Source organism: Mustela erminea, chromosome 3 (assembly GCF_009829155.1).
Source record: "Mustela erminea isolate mMusErm1 chromosome 3, mMusErm1.Pri, whole genome shotgun sequence".
Taxonomy (NCBI): domain Eukaryota; kingdom Metazoa; phylum Chordata; class Mammalia; order Carnivora; family Mustelidae; genus Mustela; species Mustela erminea.
In genome coordinates, this window is record NC_045616.1 from 56712064 (window position 1) to 56737671 (window position 25608).

The following is a 25608-nucleotide window of genomic DNA, read 5'->3' on the forward strand; positions in this document are numbered from 1 at the left end:
AGATTGTTCCTGGAGCAAGAAGCCACTTCTTTCCATGTATGAAAAGATCAACATCAATCATTTACTGAAAAAGTTAGACGAGAAAAAACGGGTCTTGCTTGTATTCCTCATGCATCAAAATAAATTCAGAAGTACAGGAACTACCAATAAAAACTCTAAGAAGCTCCTCTATGTTTTTAACTACGGTTTATCCCTTTCACCCTACTAAAAGCAAAACAAAACAAAACAAAACAAAACTCTTCTCTGTATCCCATCACATCTTCACTGCGCAATCTCCATAAAATAGCACTTGTATAAGGCTGGGTTATTCTTACCCTAACCATATGTCCTATAACCAAATCTCCCTCTCATTCTACCTCAGACATTCTGCCTTTCAACTACGGAAACAAAGGCTCATGGGTATTCAAATGAATAAAAAATTCTTCTACCATAAGAAAAATGAGATCAACACATAACTCTAGCATATTATGAAAATATAAAATGAAGACAAATGATTTCTGCCACAGATGCTGCAGCAACTCCTAATTGCCAAACAAGAACATGACTAAATGCCTTACTTTTTTCAGAAAATATAATTAGAAGCATAAGTTTGTTCAATATTACATCACCGAAGTTGTTATTGTGCTCTTGCAGTGTCTCATGGTGTGTATGTTTTAGAAGAGGACACTTTTTAAATCTTCAGATAACATCTCTTAATAGTGCTTGCAATGAAGCCCACTGCTTCTCTATGAAAAAAGTGATTATATATGCATATGTACATATATGTATATGAGAATACATTTTAAACACCTTTGTACAAATGAATCTTTTCAAATATCATATCAGCAATTTTATCTAATCACCAAATTAAGTAGTCTCTCATTGCTAATACCATTTTAACATACTCAAGGTAAGCCAGACTCAGGAAAACTATTTTGTACAACTTTATAGCATCTAACTGGAGCTTCAAAAGTATGCCTATCTTCAACTGCTAATATTCTCATTTTACATTCAACCTTTTGCATTAGGTTTCATGAGGTGGAAATAAAACTAGGATTCACATCAAGAAGTATCACATGCATGGACACTAAATTCACACAGAATCTTTCATTTAAATATGGAAAGAATTTTAAATAAGAAACACAGGTCTGTGTCAAGCATAGAAAGAATCCCCACCACATTTTTTACTGTTTTATAAATAATGAAGGTAACACTAACCATTCAGCCAAGCTTCTCCAAACAAACATAGGATAAATAAGGAAATGACTGTTTGATAGTGTTTATTTATAAACTCCTAGGCCAGGAACAGGGTAAATAATACTCATCGCCTGCATAGGTTTTTATAGGGTTCTAAATAAATTCCTTACTTTAAAAATTAGTAAAAAAAGAAAAACCGACTTAAACATATCCCATCACCTTCTTAGTGAGTAAAAATGGAGGTCCCATCAGTGAAGGATGGTGGTAGCTCTAAAAATAAGTGGGGTAAAGAAAAGCAGAGAGAGAAAGAGAGAGAGAGAGACAGAGACACTAAAATATGTCACTGCATTAACTCTCAGCGTGTCAAAGGAACTGACATGTCATGATGTTCACTTAAGTGTTTTACAAAGGAATGAATAAGTTAAAATAAAATGTTTTTTTCCCCTAGAATAGAAAACAAAGAAGAACTATAATTGTAAATCAGCAATTTATATCCTAATTTCATTGACTATCAATTCTTATTAAATCTACTTAATTCAATTAATAAAACACCCTGGCATTTACTTTATATTTTTCTAATTTTAGTTCCAATGAACAAAATGTAACACTGTTTTAGTCCAGTTTCCACTTAGATAATGAACTTCCACATTTCGTATTGCACATGAATCTATGGGGACCTCCCTTAGCACTTCAGACCATCATATCAGAATATTTTACTCAAAGATTCAACTGTTAGATGCAATATATTCAATTTTCTAACCTAAGTAAATATCACAATATTTCTATCACAGCAATACAAACATAGCAGAGTTGGCCTTTGCATCTTGGTTTTTGCACATAAAATTAAATTCACTATCACAACCACGCACGCCACCCAACTGTATTATCTTCCCAGAGGACAACTGACTGCATAAAATGTACTACCTATTATGTGTCAGACTGTATTGCAGATGCTTGAAACTCTGTAGAGACCTAGAACCTCCAAGAATATCTTCCAAGTCTGTTTGTCTGCCTGCCTGCCTCTTTCTCTTTTTCAAACAAACGCTCTTTCCAAGAGGTTAAAAAAATGGCCTTACTACACTCGTTTCTCTTAATTTGAAAAGGAAAATTTGGGGGTGTACATATTGCAAATGTACCAATCATTACATTTAACCTAGGATTCCTTCTTGCACCTGCCTCCCAAGTGTCTGATCTGACTTACGCTCAGAATAGTAGAAAACACAGAAACATCTTAAACTGTTTTGTCTTTTGCTTCTCATTATACCATGAAGCTGGTGACCACCAAAGAACTATCAGCACATTACACTAAACAGTGACTGAGAAGAAGAGAGAGATTTTAACATGTGCTCATTTGATCTACTAGAGGGGAATTCTTAAATAAAACCGATACAAAATAACAGTTGAAATTATTTTGTTTCCTTTTTCCACAGTCTCACAACTAAGTGATTAATATTCATTGTTTAAGTAAGTTGTGTCAGTTTCCAAATGCTTTCATCAGATTTCTTAATATTGTTTTGAGGGTGAGGGAAATGTTCATTTTCTAGGGCTTTAAACATATTTTTTTCCCACCAACAGATTCTCTACAGATCAATCTACATTTTATTCTGTCAGTGTGGCTAATGTGTTCCCATACTTTAAAAATCTCACAGGGGGTGTGGAGCTCTGAAATCTACCCAGCATGGATGCGCGAGTTCTTTGCCATCATCCTACATTCCTGTTATGGCTACCGGACATCTCACCCAGATTCCCCTTTGCTCCTTTTTATTATTCAGTCTTTAAAATTATTTCTTCATCCCTCTTTCTTGTTACTACCATCACCCACCACCCATGTTATTAGACAGTTATAAGTACTATCATGATTGCAAACCATATAAGTTTCTTTGTAGGTTGTGGTGGGGAGACACCTGTGCATTGTAAAAGCAGGTATCTTACTCCAAAATCATGATCTGCTCTAGTTCCTATTAACAGTGCAACCTAATGGAGTAATTAACATTCCCAGCTCTTAGATGAACAAGTCCTTATAAAAGACTCTCTATTTTAGAATTTTATTCTAAGGATAATATAACTTTTATTTGGATTTCAAGAGTCAAACCACAGAACTCTACACAGTGTATGTATAATCTGTTCTATGTTTATACAAATGTATTTTAACAGCTTGACTTGAATATACTAGTTTCACAGTTAATAGAATTTTTAATGGCATTTCACAAACACTTAATTGCTAGCTGGCCTCAAATTATTCACCAAGTATTTTTAAGTACTTCGTGGCAGAATTTTGTGGACATAGCACAATCTTCCAGTCATGCTGTTAGTGGACACAAAACATTGTTGCTAAGATGCATAGGCAGCTGGCTAAGGTTCACATTCTCTTCGGGGAATTTTACAATTTAAGTTTAAGAGCTTTTAATTAAATATAACTATATACCAATTTACTCAGCAGAGATATAGTAGGATCACATTTCTTTAGTAAAATGGATTTCATTTTAATGTGCAACAAAAATAGTTTGTTCCCTTATTTTAAAAATAAAATAGGCAACCATACTGAAGTGGCTGAGCAATACTTACAGAATTTAAATAGAGAAAGTCTGAAGTTCTTTAAGATGTTTATATGTTTTCTGACACTTATCTATAGGTCCAAGAACCAGACAGAAAAAAAACGCCTCAACTTTCTTCATATTTGATGTGTTCTTAATTTAAAATACAATGCTGGCAGCTCAGGAAGCAAAGAAAATCACCTAATGTAAATTTCTTTTTTTAAAGATTTTATTTATTTTAGAGAAACAGAAAGTGAGCACAAGCAGGGGGAGGGGCAGAGGGAGAAGGAGAAGCAGGCTCCCAGATGAGCAGGGAGCCCAACATGGGGCTTGATCCGGGGACCCTGGGATTATGACCTGAGCCGCAATCAGATGCTTAATTGTCTGAGCCACCCAGGTGCTTCCAGCTAATAGAAATTTCAATCAGATTGTTTCATATATCCTAAATCCCCCAGTAGTCTCAAAATTTGAGACACTAAAAATGGTGCTGACTCAATATGCTACAAAAATTGAGGTTGGTAACTGAGGTATAAACACCCTCCCCAAATCTCTTCAGATATGTTTGAACCCTTAATTACCTCAATAACTGAAAATCAAGAGATATTTACTTCAATACTCAATCTCCTCAGAGATAAGAGAGACTAATCTGAACGTTGGGAGACCAGCACTGGACTCTGTGACCCATACCTCCCTATTAACTCTGCTAGCTGAGGTTCATTTGGTGCATCTCCCAAGCATGTTACCGTAGACTGGCAGCCTACTCCTGCTGAGTGGGAGCTTGATATTTTTTAATTCATGAATTTTACACCCACAAAGAGTAAAACATGTGTATAAACAACATAAGCATTTCTGATGACCTCACTTTAAAGAGGCAGACATATTATGAGGATGATAAAAATCATCTCTTTTCCCCAACTTGAGATAATCCCCTAATAATGCTATTCCTTCAAGCGGAAAGAATGTGTTTAGATAGAGTCATCTGGTCTAAGTGTGCTCAAAGAGACATCACCAAGTGTGAGCTCTTCTTACTTACAGAAAAACCCTAGGGGAGTTTGCAACTTCCAATATTTAAAGAGCACGGGCTTTCCTGGAGAACAATCAAGTAAGTTTGGGACCTTCAAGCATTTCTGAACAATGAGACAAGATCAAGAACTATATGAAAGAGAAGTAAGCCAGGTTATTTAGGTTTCAAAGTTGCTTAAAAATATAACAATAAGAACCAACCATAGGCAGTATATTTATTATCCTTTTCACTTTACTTCTCCAACATTGTGAAAGTCTTTGACATATGATAGATAGATAGATAGATAGATACCAAATATCCTAACACCAGAAAAATGCTTTGGTCAGAATCAAGGATGTAAAATTTAAGTAAAAGCTTTGAGTAAAGTAAAACAAATGCCTCTCATAAATATGTTTATACTTCTTTTCTAAGACCTCTAAATTATCACTGGTAAGGTAAACTTTACCAGACACCATTTTATTTTTAATTATGTTACTCCTTTCTTTAATAGTCAATAGCAGCTTCTGCTCACCTCTTCTATCTGACTTCTTCAACAGGGCATTTGAACGGTCCCATGATAAATATGTCCCATATTTATCCTCTTCCTTCAGTTCTCTGTTAGAATTCTGTGCTGCCTTGGAGCCCAGCAACTCCATGTCCCCATCTTATTATACTCCTCATTCCTGGCCCAACTTCTGTTCAAGAAGAGCCCTCCGACCCCCAACTTGGAATGCTTCTAAATCCTCCTTTGAACTTGACCTTGCATTTATAAATGATCCAGCTTAAGCCCTCGGTTCTCTAGGACATCTTCTCTAAAACTCCTCAGCCCAAACTGGTTTTATCTTTGATTTGTATGCCACAGGACTTAGGTCATATCATTTCTTATGTATAGATTCCTTAGCTGTGTTTGTATTTTTGTCTCACTGTCCATTCTAAATTCTGTATTCTGTAATTAAATTGCATGGAGAGATCCATTAAACATGAATGACCTTCATACTCTTGCCACTCAACCCCTCTTTGAGAATTTTGTTGGCAGAATGTCTGCTCAGTTTTTTATCATCAAGAAGGAAAACGTTAACATTCTATTACAGTTTGATACTTCCTTTGAAAGATGTGAATTTTGGGCTGAAGAAATTGCTGTCCTTTGATTGCAGTAGCAGATCGAATTCTGAGATACCTAAAGAATCATACTGATAATGCAAACAGTAAAGACTCTTCTGTATATAAAAATCCAGATAATCTAAATGGGAAGACAGGGTTTCAAAAAAAAAAAAAATTTTTTTTTAATCATTCACCTTCTTTCCAAATCCAGTATTCCATATAGGCTTATATCAGCGTGGTAATCACCATTTTTCTTAATGTAAATATATAATGAACAAAGTCACTTCGGTAGTAGAGTCAAAAGAATCCCTAAGACAAGGGCACCTGGGTGGCTCAGTGGGTTAAAGCTCCTGCTTTTGGCTCGGGTCATGATCCCAGGGTTCTGGGCTCTCTGCTCAGTGGGGAGCCTGCTCCCCCTCCCATAAATAAATAATAATAAGAAGAAAATAAAATCTTAAAAAATAAAAAAGAATCCCTAAGCCATAACCATATGTATTTTCTTATAGTTTCCATGTTGATATAGAGAAGGTAACATGGATACAGCAAAGTGAGGTATGCAGTCTGGGTAATTCAAGATGTATTTTCCACCCCTTACCATTACTTCTAATTCAATTACAATTATTCAGGAAACTTTTTTTTTAATTTTATTTATTTATTTGTCAGAGAGAGTGAGCACAGGCAGACAGAGTGGCAGGCAGAGGCAGAGGGAGAAGCAGGCTCCCCACTGAGCAAGGAGCCCAATGTGGGACTCCATCCCAAGATGCTGGGATCATGACCTGAGCCTAAGGCAGCCCCTTAACCAACTGAGCCACCCAGGCGTCCCTGCTGGAAACTTTTTTTAAAAAAAACATGTATTTTAGGGGCACCTGGTGGCTCAGTGGGTTAAAGCCTCTGCCTTTGGCTCAGGTCATGAGCCCAGAGTCCTGGGATCGAGCCCAGCATCAGGCTCTCTACTCAGCAGGAAGCCTGCTTCCCTTCCTCTCTCTCTGCCTGCCTCTCTACCTACTTGTGATCTTTCTCTATCTGTCAAATAAATAAAATTTTTTTAAAAAATTGGAAAAAAAAACCCACATATATATTTTAATGACATTTGATTCTGTTTTCTTCCTTACTTAAAGATGCCAACATTCATTTTAACACTTATGACAAAATCTACCTTTCCCAAAACGTGATCAAAGAACACCATTTCACTCAAAGGAGACTGAATCAGACATATTTCTTTTTCTCCTTAAAACTGGTCAAGTATAGCTTAACTGGCAGAAGCTTAAAGCATCCCCTTCTGCAGGACTGCCTACTTCAGCCAACTGTCTGCAGGTCAGAAAGCCTTTACTTTACTGATGCTCAACACTCACTGTGTATCAAAATCACGCTTTTAAAAATACAGATATCTAGTAATGAAAAATAAATGAAGGAAATTTAAGAAAAGAAACTCACCAAAAGTACAAATGTCTGAGCCCTCCCACTAGAAATCCAAATTCAAGTTGTCTGATGAGGGATGGGGACATGGGCATTTTTACTTAGAGGCTCCTGGGTCATTCTAATAGTCAGCAAGGGTTGAGAGGTGGTGTTGGCAATATTTATGCACTGGGCCATTTCCTGGTGTTTCTCAAACCCCCGTGCTTAGAATGGCGTCACTTTTGGTTAGCTGCCTGGTGCCTGGTTAATGTAGCTCTGGGCCCTCCCAGGCAAGCAGAGTGGTTGCTCAGTAAGGGAATGAGTGCCCAGAGTTTCCTGTGAAGCAAAATCTAAAGATGCTTTTTCTATTAATTTATTTTGTATCATGTCCAGTTTTCTCTTTTTACTAAGACAAGCAAATAGTCTTTATTATATGCTTTTGCTTACTAATTATTTCAAGTTGCCTTCCCTGTTAAGCAATAGATTGCATTATCTTCTTTTCTCCAGCCGCACAATAGCTTGACTGAATGACTTTACTTCAACACCTCCAATTATTTCCTGGAAGTGAGTGTGAAGAGATGGGAAGAGAATGTTTCATCCGCAGACAGTACAATGGCTTCCCTACAGAGCAGAGTAAGGTGAGTGTGCAGCATAGTGAAAAATGGTAACTATAGTATATTCCGTTATACTCTACAGAAATATACCTTAATATATTTCCTTTTCCTTTTTCAACCTAGGAAAACCAAAACCTTCAGAAACCTACTCTTTGCAGCACATGGCCAAAGCAACTAAATCACCCTGTGAGAAACCAAGAAGACTACAGGACAAAGCCAAAAGATGAAGCCACCAGAAGCCGGTCAATTATGCACGTGTGCAAGCACATCTGGACATAATATTATGACACAATAGGTCAAATTTTTACAGACACAGATGCTGAAATATAATTAAACTTTCCCTCTCACTCTAGAGAGTCTTCCTTTCATACTTACACTTTAAATTATTTATGGAGAAATACTTTGTCCACTATTACAATAATTCCAACAAGTATTTAGAAGGCTTATCATAATTTATTTTCCTCCCAAGAGTCGAATCATTCTTTTTATGACAATTACAGCCTTCTTACCAATAGACAGGTGTTTTACTCCTGATCCGTACTCAAAAAGTCTAAACACCCACATACCTCTCCAAGGAACATCATTTTTAATACAATAAAACAGGTTCTTAGTTGTTCATATGATGCTCTGGGATGAAAGACTATTTTACATTTTCTATCACCTCAGTTATGGTGTTAACAATTCAAAGCATTTTGATACAAATGAAAAAATATATACAACAGTTTTCACCAAAACACATCCCCAATCCCTACCTCTTGGCCAATGCCCCCTTCTTGGAATCATTCGACCAATGAAGCAGCTGAATAGGCAACTCTTCTCAGACCTGACTGACCTCCCTCACTGAGGTGTAATGTCACACATTCTGTAAACTGATGCAAATAGGCAATGCCTTATTAAAAACATACAATTTTCAGCTTTACGTCATAAAAATGAAACACCGGAGAGCATTTCTTTTTCCTTTTCTTTTATCCCTTTTGCTCCTTTCACGACGCACGTCTCTCCCCTTGGCTTCATCCCTTCCCTCAGAAATGTTCTGAACACTGGCTGGGCCCTTGAATACATTTTTTATTCATTGCACAAATGAATGATCTAAGAGCTATTAAGAAAGAAGAATGTAATCCCTGTGTAGAGAACTGAGGGTTTCCTTGACAACAACAAAAAGACAGCAGGGAATGCCCATGCATTCCATGAATATGCAAGAAGAGACTAGGCCTAGTACCTGGAAAAAATTTATAAAGAATTTGTGAAAAGATCTTTTGCTTTGGAAAAAAAAATTAAATGGGTGGTTATCAAAATCATAAGCCCAACTCTCACACATGAAGAAATAGCAGGAAGCTAATAAATTCTACATATAGGTGCTGTAGAATCAATACTACATTTAAATTTTAAATAAGGGTTGCAGCTGCCTCTGATTTGCACCCAAAATGGCATCACCCTAGACAAACACAATTCATAGAGGATTAAAATTTTAACAAGCTCTTACAGTCACAGGAATACTACAGTAAGTTATATTTGGCTCCCTATGAATGGAAATCTGAAATTTTTAAGATAATTTAATTTTTTTTACCTTTTTCCAGTACAAAACAATCTGTAAGTGTCCCTACACATAGAAGTCCAGAATAAAATAACTGCTAACACAGAGAGGGGATTAATTTGTACTCCGTAGTCCCCATGTGCCGGGCACTACACGGAGTGCTTTGTTGTCTCAGGAATATTTGTGTGATGTGCCTACCACAGTGACCGACAAGCCCTCGAAGAGATCTCTTCCTCCTCTAAGAAACCTGGTGAGTTTGTGGTATTATTATACATTTTAAATGTTATAACAACTGAGACCTCCTGAGATAAAGCAATCTTTAAGACCAAACAGATGGAAATCACAATGCTGACAATGAACTCAGGCCTGTTTCCAAAGGCTCCTTCCAGGACGTCAACTACCTCTGCCATCGATTTTATGGGGCGAACTGACCACCCATCCACATTCATTCAGAGAATCACAGAATGGGCTTCAAGAATCTAGTTCTAGTGGAGAATCTTATGTGTGGTCATTACTTGACTACTTGTTGAATAAATGAGAAAACATCTATCTGTGTATTTTGTGTATAGGTGTGTATACATGTATGTGTGTGTACATATACACGCGTGATCATCTTGTTTCATGGTCCCTGCGATTTGGAAAAAAGAGTATGTGTCAAAGTTTAGGAAACATTCCTTCTACACAGTAATAGCCATTAGGTCTAATTTACTGGCAAAAAAATTCTGACGGTGAACCTAAGAAACTTCTGGGTCCACACTGCAGATAAGCCAAGGAGAGACTGACTCCAGACTCGCCAACTTCTAGCCCTTGCTTCTGTAATACTACTGAATTAAGATAGCGTAAACCTTTAGCTCACCTTTTAGAGTACACAGCCCACTCTTTAAAAAGCAGTTCCATGCCATTTAACTTTACAAGTTATAAGTGTAACTCTGAACCATGATACTTCATGGGAATATATTTTGAAAAGTTAAACATACTTAACCTACAGGAGATGCTGTATTTGTCAAAAAGCACGAATCACTGAAACACAGGAAAGTCTTATGAGAGCATTCCCTCCTGAAGAAGTTGGCTGAATATTTGGTGTTCACCCACCTGCACAGGTTTCTAGGTGAACACTAAGAAGGCATTCATCTTCTGGAGTGGGCCGTGCCCCTCTGTCATCCAAGTGTGATTTAGAAAAAAGCCTGATTATGCTTGTGGCTCCTTAGCTCCACTGATGAGTCTCTGCTGGGCAGCAAGAGGCTGGCTAATAACTGGCTTCCAGTCATTTGTTTTTGATCTTCCTCTCCAACAAGGACTAGCTGAAGTTTCTCCCTTCTCATAAAATAGTCTCTGGCTTCCTGTCTTCATTGATTACTTCCTTCGCGGATCTCAACTGCCATTTATAGTTGGTATCACGTTACCTAGTGTGTAACTGTATTTTTCTGTACTGTAATTATACCTGATTGTGTTAATGCTGGCTTCCCAGAATGCGTTTAAAGTCCTTGGGAGCAGAGCCTATGGTTTATGTTTATTTTGTGTCTCTTTTAATATCTGTCAAAGGACTAGGAATGCTGTAGCTTTAACTAAAGATAAATCTTGCTTGACCGTGCTCTGCTGGAAGACAGTGTGTGCCTTTCCCTGAGTTCATTGCCAGTGACAGCTAAGTGGAATTTGTCTTTAGATAATGTCCCACCTCCGTAGTAGTTTTGAGAACTCCTAAGTTGTAACTGCAAATGCTATTTTCAGAAAGAAGAAACTCATTTTAGGAAGATAACAAAGGTCTTTTTAGCTATCTATGGAACATGTCTTTTATTAAACTTCAACCTGTGAAGAAACAATTTCGGTTTCTTCAATTTTTCCTTGAGGTGAGTGGGTTGGTTAATCAAACATTCATAGAGCATTTTAAAAATTGAGGGTCTATTGTGTGCTTGTGTATGTGTGTCTACATGTGAGTGGTGTGCATATTATGTGTGACACATACAAAATACTACATTTAGAAGGACTTTTTAGAAAGGTAACCTTTGATCTGCAATACAGGGTTAAACTCACTAATCATTTATAAACATTAGGGTCAATTTTTTTCTTCAAAGTGTAGAAACAAAGGGAAAATATAGCCTCTTCCCTTTTCATTTTATTTGACTAATGGAAGAGGAACTTAATCCTTTTCTAGATTTCAGGCAGTAAAGGAGGGATGGGAGAAGCCATCCTAATTACCTGCAGAAAGAAATGTGCTTCTCTGGCAGGGAGCCACAGCAGAAGCCCAGCAAAAAGAACCACTCATGTGTGCAAGCACCAACCCCAACCAATTTCAGGGGTGTGCTCCAAAATTCTACTGGGAAGAAGCAGCCCAGACCCAGGCCTACCAATTTCAGGGTGCTGTTCTCTTGACACAGCAGGTATCTGAACAGCATACGTTGTCCCCCATATTAGCAGCAAACTAAACCTAACACATGCCTCCATTCACCCACTGGCAATACTTTCCCTAGTTGTCTCACAACCGATCTCCAAAGCTTAAACATGAAAACAGATGTAAATCCTGCCCTGAAAGTATCAAGCTCTGCAAGCTTCATGATGACTGAGCTCTGCACATGCATGTGATATTCTGGAATGTAACTATGTACTACCTTGATGACACATAGGCATCAGTGAGATTGAAAGTAGATTTGCAGGTGCCTGGGTGACTCAGTAGGTTAAGTGTCTGCCTTGGGCCCAGGTCATGATCCCAGGGTTCTGGGATGGAGCCCTGCATAGGGCTCCCTGCTAAGCAGGGAGCCTGCTTCTCTCTCTCCCTTTGCCTGACTCTCCCCTTGCTTGTGCCCATGCTCTCTCTCTCTCTCCCTCTTTCAAATAAGTAAATAACATCTTTGGGGAAAAAAAAAACAAACCCTAGATTTGCCTAATTTGCTTTATTCAGCATCATACAAAGTTATTCAAAGGTAAATATCAATGGATGCGTATGATGATAGTGAGATAAAATATTGATAATCAGACCAATTTAAAAAATGCTTTTACATTAAAAAGATCAGTTCATTCAAGAATGAATAATTGCTGATGATTGCTTTTGAATTAGCTAGATGACAGTATTCTTTTTCTAGCCGTGGACTGAGGTACTTATTATTTTAGAAACTACCACAAGTTAAGAGAGAAGTCCCAAGAAATTGGGGGTCCTGATCTCCTTTTGCAAACATCAACCAGAACAATGCAGCATTGCTGGTATAATGGTGAGTATAGCTGCCTGTCAGATATTAACCAGGGGAGCCACTTTTTATCTCCTCAAGATGTTAGGTTTTGTTTGAAGAAAGGAATCTGTTCCTATAATTAAAAAATTTTAAAGTAATTTTTCTACATAATCCATTCTATCAAAATGAAAAATGTGTGATTTTGAAAAATTATATGAAGCAATCTCATATAAACATTGCCTTTTAAAAAACGATGATTGGGAACGCAATGAGATAAATACCGCCATTTTGCCAGGTGTCTATTTCCTGTTCTCAGAACCAGCGCCCTTATTCTTCATTCTCTCCCCAATGCCTTCAGCTTTATGTACATTTCTCCAAAGTACAAACAAAAATGCAGGAGGAATTAATCATATAAGTGTTATTTCTCAATGATATAAGCAATAAGGTACCATAATTTTCGATACAGAAACTGAGCAAAATGAATTCTAAGATAGAGGCCAAAATTATTTCTCAACATCTCATTAATCTCTAATATCATTATATTAATAATTTCATCAATATTTTAATATCTGTATCATTTTAGTTTAGTATTGGCTTTACACCTGCCCTGCACTTAGATATAAATTATAAACTAGCAAAAACCAATGTTTGATGAAACAAATAACATCGAGCTGGCCTGACAAATAATATGGAATATATATGAACTCATTAAAAAAAACTAATAAACCATCTATTTTAAGGTTATAGCTATGAGCATTTGCATAATAATGTTTGAATTTAATATCTGTACATTTCCAAGTAATTCTTTGGTTTAATGATAACAGCACACCAGTTTTTAAAGACATTCACAGTTCTGTCACACTAATGTGACATTTTTAATGATTTAGAGGACCGTTCTTTAAAAAAAAAAAAAAAAGAATTGAAGAAACTATTCCCACACCACTAAATCCTGTAGACTTCATATGTGTTCACAAAGAAAGCCTTTCAATAATTTTTCAAAATGCAGGTGTGCAAATTACTCCTGAAGTAGACAGGAGTCATGTTTTCAGTATCCCCTGAACCACTGTTAAACACACCCCATAGCATTTTTCAGCTCATAAAACTTTTATGAGCTGAAAAGTTCCTTCAGATTTTTTTTTTTACTGCTAACTACAGTTGCCCTCCAGCAACAGTACCTTAAGTTGCTATTAAGATCCATTTCAGCAAATATAACATAAACGTTTCTTGAGTAGCATGTTTCGTTTCATGATAGTTAAAAAAAAAAAAGTCAAGATTTATGAGACTTGCTGAGCATAGCAAAAACTTATGAATGCCTCGGTGTAGTGTAGCATGGGTGGCATTTTTGCTTGCTTGGATATACAGTATATGTAGAGGTCGGTTCTATGTTTGTGAATAGATTTATACAAGTTCATACATGAACCAAGGATTTTCCAATCTGGAAAAATGTGCCTTGACACATAAAGAAGTTGGTTTCCAGGCACATATATATTTTTCCTTATTAATGTACACCTGCCTTAGAACCCATTAATTTAACATCTGCTTTAACGTTTTCCCTTGCCAAAGTTCAAGATGCTTGAAAAATTAAACTTCTCATAGAAAACAAGTAAAATTTGTAAAAGTAAGCAGCTGGTTCTGAGTAAACCTCATTGTCTTGTCAAGAAATAATCAGCGCTTTAAGTCTTCAGAAGAATGACATATATAAAATATACAAAAATGACAGATGTAAGAGAGAGACAGAGAAATGAGGGAGAGATCTAGATAGATACAGGCTCTATACCAACGCACCCCACCATACACACATTGGACTCTGGTCCTGATGGGGGTACCCAACAATTCCCTTTCCACAGAGTTTTCTGACCTGTTATCAACACTGACGAAAAACTGGTTTGAAAGCAAATCATGATCCCATGTTTTAAAAGTGGAAGAAGGAAGAGGACATACCTAGGCATGTTTCTCAGACCCAGGTGAACTAAGTTAACAACTCCAATATAAACACGCACCTTTGTATAAATGGGTTCTGGATCAGGTGACTCAGACCCTCCATTCAAGTCACCATTTACCAACTTAGATTTTTTTTTTTTTTTTTCTGATGACTGTCAATGCTTCCAGGGAGATCAAGTAGCACATCTTCTATTTTATAATTTGATCACCTTAACCTTATCACACAGTTTCCCATTTTAAGAGATTTTAAATGCAGACTAGTTTTTACTGTTTTCTCTACTATTTGAATCAACTTAGTATCTACACGAACTTGAGAGTCATCTAAATTGGGAAAAACTTCTGCAGTCATTCACTCAAGCATTTTTTAAAAATTCTAAAATTAAGTCCTAGCAGTAATTCCCTTTCACTTTGGCTTTTTGTTTTTCATAGTAATATTATCTTGTCACTTTTCCAACCCTACTAACATCAGTCCTCATTTCCACTACTTGTCAACTCATCTTCTCCCTCTGATCCCAGTTTCAAGAGGTGGAAAAGGAAGGTAAGAGACAGGAGACATGATACAGTTTCCAAGAAACGCCTTCATTAGCAGGACAGTATTGTCCAATCCTGGTCTCTTTCAACCATATGAGAAAGTGGAGATTAACAGTAATACTCTGGGAATGTATTTCCTTCTATTTGTTGCTCCGCAAGAGCTTTTACACGAGCACATTCTGGATACCAGAAGCATGAAGTTTCCACCTACAACACTGGAAGCCAGCAGACATGACAACAGAGTTACCTGTTTGTTTCCAACAGGTGCACTCCTGAACACTCTAATGAGGAGAGCGACACTCTTAAGAAAATGACACCCCTAAAGGAAAATCCCAACAACAAGAAAGAAAATGTGGTGCTTAAAAAAAAGAAAGAAAGAAAAAAAAATTCTTCTAGCCCAACCTCTTAAACCCCAGTCAAGGAAAAAAATAACTATTCATTCTTTCAATTCACATATTCAAACTAGAATATAGCAACTTCACTAAACAGTGATCTCAACTTCTAAATTAAAAAGATACAAACCTGAATTGATCTATTAAACTGTATTCACTATGTGTCCTCAGCTCAGCTTACCAAAGTCAAAGATGGTGTGGTTTGACCTTTAGGAAGGAATAAGTTATGTTCGATAATGAAAATTGCAAATATTATTCAACGTTAAGCAGCAGTTTTTAAGAATTTTTGCCGGAGAAAAAAATAAAATATTTGAGCAGAATATAAGGCAATCGCAAAAATTCCTAGAGATGAAAACAATTAAATCATAAAATAAATAGCATCAACAGCCTGGTTTTTAGGGAACAGAGGTAAAGCTGATGTACCCATATCTGAAATTATATGTGACACAATGAACTACAGCATTTTATTTTTTTTTTTAGGACTGAGCTAGGGCGCATTTGTTCTAAACATGTAAAGCCTCATTAAAATACCCAAGGACAACAGCTTAACAGTATGCTGAACTGGTATTAAAATAACATTTCAACTACAGACAAGCTATACAACAAACCTATAACATTTCAACTACAGACAAGCTATACAACAAACCTAAAAAATCCTGGGAAAGAAATAACCCAAAGCAAACCTTTAGACATCCTTCTACCAGCCCAAGCCATGTGCAATACAGTTTTAGCTGTCCACAGTGTAAGTACTGAAGGTTAATAGTTAAAGACCAATGGAATGTTAACACAGTCTAGTACTACACTTGAGTAGTAATGCATGGAAAGACACTGAAATTAAAACACTTTGTTCTGCATGTTCTGAAGTGATGTAACAGTGATGATTGGTTATATTAGATGACAAAGCAGGGCTTCTTAGGACTTTTAAAACACAATCGTATCTAACATTCTTCCAAATAACATATTTTTCCAATTCTTGTACAAACCTATGAAGCTAAAATACAGAATTTTTTTTCACACTCCAGTTATCTTCTAATGGCAGCATTTGGCATGTTGATTTTTTTCCCAAAAGTAATTTTCAAGATAAAATGCTGATTGCCTTGACTGGCATGTCTAGAAAGCAAAGACTTACCTGTCTTATTTTCTCTGACCTCAATAATATAAACATTAATGTCGGGGCGGAATTTTGTCCCTGCTGGGGGTTCTGGAGTGGAAATTGCCTGAGGTCTGAGGGCCTCTTTGCCTTCCACAGTGGGTGGTCTTGCTGGCTGTGTGGCGGAGGGAGTACTTGAAGTTGTGAAATACTCTCTGTCAATATCAGTTTCTGTTTCCTTTCCTACAACATCCTCCAGGGTAGTGGGAGGAACATGAGATGTTGATTCTCCAATGATTACCATGTCATGGGTTGTTTCTTCTCCAGGCTCCCTGTCAATGAGAGGCGGTTTCTCAGTGGGTCCTGGGGATGGCTTGGATGCTGACGTGGTATGGGGTCTTTCTGTTGAAGTGAAGGCAGCAGCCGTGATATTACTTGGAACTGTGGCTTTAATTGTTGAAAATTCTGGGAGTTCTGTGGCTGTGGGCTTTTCAAATAATCCTGAGCCTACATCAATATAATCTAGGAATGCTTTCTCTCTTTTCTCAGTAGTGGTTTCTTCTATCAGCTGGGTAACATGGGTGCTGAACGGTGATACAAATTCCCCTGGACTAGCACTTTCTGTCTCATACTTCTCTTCAGGCTCTGGACTCAAAGACACCGTTGGTCCTACGCTTGGTGTTAGGGTTACCACTTCATCTGTTTCTGCTTTGTGCTCAGGGACAGCACCAGGTGGATAATACATACTGTGCTCAATTTTTCCAACTGGAGTTGTTTCAACAACTGGGACTCTATCAGAAGCTGTCACCAACCTGTCTTCAGAGACTGTGTATGGTGGCCCGTCATGCTCTTGTTTACCCACAGCTGTTGTTGTTGCCTCCTCAGCTGTGGCAGCTGTAGAACTGAGAGTAGGAACTGGCTTCTCTGTGGTTGCTTCTTTCCAAGGGAATTCTTCCTGACCTCTTCCCTGTGTGATTTCTATTGTTGTTCTTACAGTTTCAGGGGAAATGGTTGCTTCCAGGTGAGTCTGATTAACGACATGTATGTCTTGAGAGGGTTCACCTAGAACTTCACCTTCTGGTGGAAGAGAAGGTACCAACACTCCCCATTCTGTCTTGGGAATTACAGAAAGAGGAATGGTATGGGAGCTGTCTACATAAGCAGTAGGTTCTTGGGTGCTAGTATAATTAACAAATGCCAATCCTTCCACGTCTGAAGTGTCTACAAATTGGGGGACAGCAGATACTGGCTTAGAGACATCCATATCTTCCTCATCCAAAGCACTTCCTTCTGTGGTTGCATAAATAACTTGGCCTTCCACACTTGTGGTAGGTGGAACTCTTTCCTTGGTTGTAGAATCTCTCAAAGTCGGCTTTTCTGCAATACCAATTAATGTAGTTGGCTGAAATCCAACTGTGACTTTCCCATGCATGTCTGTTGTATCTTCCTTAGCAAACTCTTCTAATGGCTTTTGAGTACTATCTGGGATAAGAGTAAATTCATCTCCTTCATCTTCAGTGAAACTTGGGATTTCCTTATCCTTCCCACTCACTTCTGTAGTGGTGAGTAAGGCAGGGGGCAATTTTGGAGGACCTTCATCTTCTGTGGGCTCTAAAGGCTTCGCTGTTGTATTATCTTCATCCCATGCCCATTTTGATACAGTGACCACCTCCACAGTTACAGTGCTGTGGCTCACATTCAGTGTTGTAATACCCTCATCATACTTTGTAGTATCTTGATAGCCATCTGTGTCCAATTCAACCAGTGTTGTTGTAGAGTCTTCCTCCGCATCTCCTGCCTCTGTTGGCACCACATGTAGCTTTGCTGTTGTCAGTGCTGGGGAATCAAAAGATCTGGTCATTTCCACTGAAGACTCTGTAAGATGAACTTCCTCTGAAGAAGCCGTAGAGAACTTCATTCCAGAGAAGCCTTCCTCCTCTATCTTTCCTATAAATGGATCTTTGGTGATCTTTTCCTGTATCTCATCATCAGTGTAAGTAACTGTTCTCATCTCTGGACTAAGTATTTCTGTTCTCTCTCTTCCTTCTGACATTTCTGTTTGTGGAGAGGGATAAATAACTGTAGGTATTCCCTCGACTAATCTTTTATCACCAGAATAAGGAAACAATTCTACTTCTGTATGATGCTGTGATGGGAAAGGTGTGGTGGACACATACTGGCCCAAAATATCTTTAGTTATCCTTCCATTAGTTTGTTTCTCTTCCCAGTTGTCTGTGGATGATCTGTCACCGTCAGGCATAGTTACAGGTGAAACAATTGTAGACTCTGATAATGGCTCCCTGTCCTCTAGTGGAATGGAGGTGGTATCTTCTGAAGTCTTTGACACTGTAACAACTTCAGGTATTTGGCTAAAGGTCAAGGTGCTCTGAGCAGATCTAACTGTAAATGTTCTGTCTTCACTGTCATCTTCTCCCACGGTGAATCCATAGCGGCTTGTGGTCAGAGATTCAGAAACAGAACTTACTGTTCTCTTTGCAGTTTTGGAATCCAGGGTCATTGTTGTAGACACAAATGGTATTTCAGTTACAGACAATTCCTTGGAAGGAATGTGCTTTGAGATTTCCACTGATGTTACCAAGGGACCCACTTCTATTTGTTCAATCTGTGTAACTGACTCTTGGGTTTGTATGTCTTCCCTGACACCATCCCATGAATCGGTAGCATGATGGGAGATGAGAGTTGTACTCTGGGGTACTTCTTTCTGAATTTCAGGTATGTCTGGCTTTCCAAGTGGTTCTAAAGCTGAAGGTGAGTAGTAGTCCATATCCAAAGGCTTCATGGTAATCCCAAGTGTGGATGATTCGGTGGCTAATCCGTGTGTGACAGCTTGAGCCTGAACTATGGTTTTCTGCTCAAAATTGAATATATTTCCTACAGGAGGGGACTTTGTTGTAATGAAAGGTAACTCGGTGATTAGAGGGATGATCGGTGTTGTTCTTTCGGGTACCATTTGCAGTTCTTCGGAAAGATTGGATGATGCAGTTTCTGTAAGAATATTCAGTTCGATGGTTGTAGCCTCTGATATATTCTGTTTAGCTAGAAAAATAATTTCAAAGAGTTGATTAGACAAGTCACTAATAAAAAGTTGTATGTCCAGTGTTTGTGAAGTGCTGCTGTGTATATTGGGGTGACCCAGAAGTGTTCTGTGACGAAGGGCATCTAGAAACTATAATTACATTAACTCAAGGGCAGACATTTGAACATATCATAGTCACAAACTCATCACTTTTTTACATGGTAAGGCTTATCACTGCTTTCACCCATAAGGATGAATGGCTGCTTTCGGTTAAGGAAAATGAATATGTTGTAGTTTTAAGACAAGGAGAAGTCCAAAACCATATAAACGCAGAGTTTGGAAACAGTAGCTAGGTTACTTATCAGAAACTACAGCAGCAACTTGGGGCCTACTAGGAAAACGTGGTAATACTGTTCTGAAGGCTTCTTCTGTCCGCTGCCTCTTCTCCCTCCTTCTCAAGTTGTGCTCTGTCTCAGGGGAGAGGGAGTGCCTCAGATTGCAAAACAACAAAAAAGCCACATCAAATGTACCCGAGTTACACATAAACTATTACATTGTCCATAACGTGGAAGGCTTCATAAAAACAGGATATTAAACTTTTTAGTACCACCCTTCACTTGAGTCCAGGTGTTGGGACATTTGTCTTTACCTTCATTTCAAGTCTGCAGTGTAGTCTTGGGTTTCTAATAAACAATAAGACATTTCTGGCAGAGGCTGCTTGGCATCTGTGATAGATTCACATTTTGCTCTATGTTCTACACACTACGTTTGTAACTCTTACAAGGGTCTTGGTTCCAGGCTTACTTTAGCATGAAACTCAAAAGTCGAACAGGAAGTGAAGTACCCACATGATGTATTTTAGGTCTGTAATTACAAATCACTGGAAACAACCCTGAGCATCAGAAAGAATGGGCTCAGGCAATAAAAAGTAACATGTCATCATAAAATGCTACATTATAATACCTCCAGATTTACAGAGGATGGCCTCTCCTTTTTAAAGAAATTTAAACTGAGTAGCTAAGTGACAATGTTGTAGACAACAAGATTCTTCTTCAACATAGGGAGAATGCAGCAGAGCTTAGCATGCAGAGATTTTGTTTCTTACCAAAAAATTAGATTTTCAAAAATTTAACTAGTCACCACTAAACTCAGAAAGAACTGTTCTAAAGAAACCTGTAGTCATTGTCTCACCACATCCAGTATGACTTAAAACTAGCTGTATGGGGGAATACCTGTTCTCCCTGATGAGAGTTGTCACATCTGTAGTATCTGTAATATCTGTGTCTAACTCTCAATAATCCCCAAACAGTAGTCCTTGGAAAACTAAACTGGGTATCTTTGCACTCCACCTATCCTGTTAAAACTTAATTATATTAGGGCAGTGAAACTGCTGTGTCTGATACAAGAATCATAAATATATGTTGTTATGTAATTGTCCAAACCCACAGAACGTAGAGTACAAAGGATAAAACTTTACCTACTATGAACTTCGATTTATGGTATGCCCACATGTGTTCATCAGCTGTAACAAATGCACCATTTTGGTGGGCAATGCTCATAATAGGGGAGGCTGTGCACGACAAGGGACAGGGGTACATAGGAAATCTAACTACTCTGAAACCTAAAACTGCTTTAAAAACTAACATCTATCATAATAATTTGAGGACAAAATGATGTGATTTTGTTGTAAATCAGACTTGAGTTATAACAGGTTCTTTATTTTTGGTTCGGATGAGCTGTTATTAGCTGTGGTCATTCCCCAGACCATTCTGAAGCCCAGATTTACTAATTTTAGAATGAAAACTTGGTGGCCATTTACATTATGGTATCATTTAAATATTCTCCAAAGTCTGCACTATTTACCTGATACTATTTTATGCTGGAACAAAACTAAACAAAAATAATTGGACTCTTCAGAAACATTAAGTAATTTTTTTCTCCTCATAAGAAAATCTTTTTCTATATGCATTTCCTGGAAGAAGATTTGGTCTATTTTGATTGACATGAACAACTTAAGGAACCAAAGTGTGGCTGATATCTCTCTTTTAATTCAATTCTCTATCCTCTGAAATTCCACAACTATTACCTCATTTCACTGCCAAATATTATGTCCGTCTTCTAACAGTTTTCTTTGGGAAAATAGTAAAATGTACATACAGAGAAAGTTCCCGTGGAAACATAACATAATCACTTATCACACTTCATATTAGAGAAAAAATAATCACATTACTGCTAATAACCGCAAAAGAGCTAATTTTCCTTTTTTCCTCTTATTTCCATGGCTGATGAAATTAACTTAAAAGGAGATAATATGGCATTAGGGCCAAACAGAAGGCCTGTGTATCAGGTTGTCCCACGTTCCAATCCAAGTTCTGGGCTAGCATCTTCTTACAATGCTGTGAAAATACTTTTGTAATGTTTTAAAAATAAAGGATTTAGATTTTAAAATCTAAATCGTCATTGCCGATTATTACTGTATCGTTGGTGTTGCCTTTGTCTAGTCCTGGAACATAGTAAAGTGACAGCAATATGTCTCAGAGAATCCCCCTTACAAAGTCAGGATTTATGTGATTTAGTTTTCAAAAATCAAAAATAAGGGTTTTTAATAATTTTAGAGCTCTGTTTAAAAGTCTGCTTATAATTAAGTTAATTAATTCTACTATTTGGAATGGAAAACCTCAGACTTCCTTGGGGTTGGGTGGCTTTTTCGTCAACTTAACAGCTGACTTCCATCATAACTCAGAATATCTGATCATTGTTTCAACCACTCCAAAAAAAGGAAATAATTTTAAAAACCACAAGTATCTACAAAGAGATATCTTAAGGATAAATGCTAATATATTAATGGTGACTATTACAAAGGTGAACATGCAACTCCAAGTTATGCCAAAAGTGTCCTTCCAAAAGAATTCACGTAGAGAAATTTTTGAATTGGAAAACTACCAGTGTTCCTTTAGCTTCATTATTAAGGAAGCCAACAGAAATCAGCATATTTCTTTTCCCACAAAAGCTCCCTTCCAATCTTTGCAGCTGTCTGCCACACAGATGTTTTGCATCACTGTACTTATGGTATTTTATGTCCTATGGACTCTCTTTTCTTTGCTTCTGTTATAAGACATGAGGCAGATTTTCCCAATAAAATATAAAGATCCTGTTAGCAGCATGATAGTCGATTTAACACACACCCGTACCGCCCACTTTATATGAAAGTGACTAATTTCAAATTAGTTCTTCTATATGAAAAGGTTTCCTATGTAAATAACTGTAAACATAAGAATTCACAAATAGAGTGGATTTACAATAAGTTGATTTGGACTTCATTGTTAAATACAGAGTAAAGGCTGGAACAATGGCATTAGATGCAAACTCTTATTAAAAAGTTTTACGAGTGATTGAATGCCAACAGACTGAAATTCAATAAACAGAAAACATATTTAAAATACCATTTAGGGAAGGATTAGTTTTGGTGCCTACAGTCAGATTATGGTCGAGGGCACAAAAAAGGATCACAAGCACACCATAGGTTAGAAGGGCAGGTCAACTTGAAAGTGAACAAATATGTAAGAAGTATAGCATATGAAGTGGCAGGAAATTATTTAGCCTTCTCTAAATCATAATTCTAGTTCCTACCTTAATCAAACAGAGGGATTTAAAAAAATTGAGGGTTCAAAGCTAGATCACATAGATGACCAAACACTTACAAATAAGAATTTCAAAACAAGAAAATTATTTCAGTTGAGGAAGATGCTGAGGGACAACTGAACAACTGTGTTCAGTTCAATAATAGAAATAGGTGTTATTTAGAGTTTGGTCTCCAACTTAAAAAGGAAAAATGGGCACTAAGTCCAATGCAATGAATTTGGATAATTAGAAAAATTATCCAACGACGATGGTAATAGAATATGAGAATGGGTTTTCTAGGAAACATGCTCTATCTCCCTGTACTGGAGAGCATTAATAACATAACATGAGAGATTACCCTGAGTCTTGAGTGGCTCTGATTCACTTAAATTTGGGGATGTATGGATGATTTTTCAAAGCCCTAAGTCTCTTTGACAGAACTTGCTTAACTCTGAAGTCAAAGAAAAATCAAAGGTGCACAATTAAGTTTAATCATCACAGGTAAATACACAGGAAAATTTCATTTCACAAATGTACTAATTTCCTTGTTTTTCATTCTGCTTGACATGAATAGATTCTAATTATGCTTGTCCTTGGCTATTGTTAATATTCTATTCAGTGATGGTAGAAGGAAAAGAGAATGAAAGCAAAGTGAGGTTTGGTATTTTTCATTCACCAAGAAGTGTCTTTAAAAGCCCCTTCTACATTCGGTAAAAAGCAAGCAAGAGAAATATGGTTCTATTTCTAAATTCCTCTACTTAACCAACCAGCAGTATATCTCCGAAATCGCATTTGGAGCTATTGCTCAGGTCACAACTCATACATTTTACCCTAAGTATTTAGCCACCACTCAACTATGTGGCAAAAGTGAATAACAGTCAAGTCATTTTGAGAATATTTTTTAAATTCCTTTAAGGATATACACTAAGAGAATCCTTGGGAAACAGAATTAAGAAATTTTGGGAAGCTATTGGCACTGTGTATGGTTTAAGAAATATTTTTATGTTATGACTAAGCCTTCTAAATCTTTTAGATGCTGAATACATTTTGAATATAATAGGCCTTAGGGAAGAAATAAACAAGAATCTAACCCTTAGATTAGATTTAGATTAGTTTAGATTATGCTTTGGTTTGGAAAAAAAACCAAAATTTGAACCATGATATTTGGAAGTTATATATTTCCAAGTTCTATAGATTCAAATGAATTAGAAAAAAAACTGGACCTAAACTTTTCAAACTTTTGTCAGATTTTACATAGGTTTTTAGCAGGTGGTTATTGTATTTGAAACTAAGTATCATGTCATTTCATGTGTTCATGTGAATTCCTCATTTAAATAAATCATTTAAAACACATCAGGATGAATTCTTTGTGGCTACAGATAGCCTTCGGTTTAAGTTTTACCCTCAGGGAGGAAAAAAAAGTGTTGTTTAAAAGTTCTCTCTTGCCAGTTTTATCAAGCACAATTGAGCAAGGTAGTCAAGTTGGATAATTCCACTCCTTCCCTAATTAAACCTCTCTAACCCTGTCCCCCCGAAACCAATCTGACTTCCGTTCTTAATCATAGTCACTTAATGAAAAACTGATTTTAGAGCTTCAACTACTTGAGAGTCACTGTTAAAAGAATGTCTATGTTTCTACTTTTAGAGATAGGCGTTCCTTTTTAATGTTTCTTTTGCTGAAAATAACTAAGGAAGAGCTTTTCTTTTGTTTCGGAGTCTAGGGACAAAAGTCAGTATTTTCAAGTGGCTTTTTATGGCCAGCTTGTATTGCACTGATACCCAACACTCAGCTTTCACACTGAGAAAGCTGAGTCCATGGGAGGGGATGTGGGCAGAGGCAGCTCAGAAGGGAGGCAGCGGCACGTGAAAACACACTTTTCCGCCGCACTAATGCCTATTCTACTCAGACATCCTGGCTGTGACTTTTTTGTTGATCTAAAGAATGCTTGTTTATTTCACTTTAGAAACCAACTACATAATATGCTAGTATATTTTCTATTCATTTATTACGTATTGCTACGACAAAGTATATTGGAAACTTGGTAAAACCTTTTACTATATTTCAATATAACGTGGCTCTACTTTGAACATAACTCACCCCAAATGCTAGGAAATCTTTGTTTAGCTGTCACAACAATATAGATCCTTCAGTAAAAATCACAATGAGACTCTGGATTACTCGCTTGTTTGATCAAGCATCCTACAAAGCACGATATTATATCATGTGACTACTACTGCTAAAATAATTTAAGGACATCTGAAAATTCTAAATAATTATATCATGAATGTGGAGAGATGTTACTTAAGATCACTTTTAAAGAGCAAACCTAACTGAAGATAGCCTACATTACACCTTTCAAAGAAAACAGACCGTACTTCAATATGATACTAGAGAATTGGTGATTAGAAGGCACATATTTTCATTACTTGAATTAAAATCAGATAAAAGGAGATACTTATTTATAGCATGGTTTCCTG

The 25608-nt window shown here is 37.1% G+C and overlaps 1 protein-coding gene across 4 annotated transcripts in view; it reads right to left on the reverse strand.

The window, feature by feature from the left end:
* VCAN (versican) overlaps positions 1–25608 on the reverse strand; it is a 110870-nt gene that overhangs the window by 43977 nt on the left and 41285 nt on the right. For 2 of the 4 annotated variants that reach the window (XM_032335815.1, XM_032335813.1), the window contains exon 7: positions 16512–19529. The exons of the other annotated variants lie outside the window; for them this stretch is intronic. In XM_032335815.1, the coding sequence (XP_032191706.1) occupies positions 16512–19529 (3018 nt within the window). The remainder of the gene's footprint in view (positions 1–16511; positions 19530–25608) is intronic. 4 annotated transcript variants of the gene reach the window in all.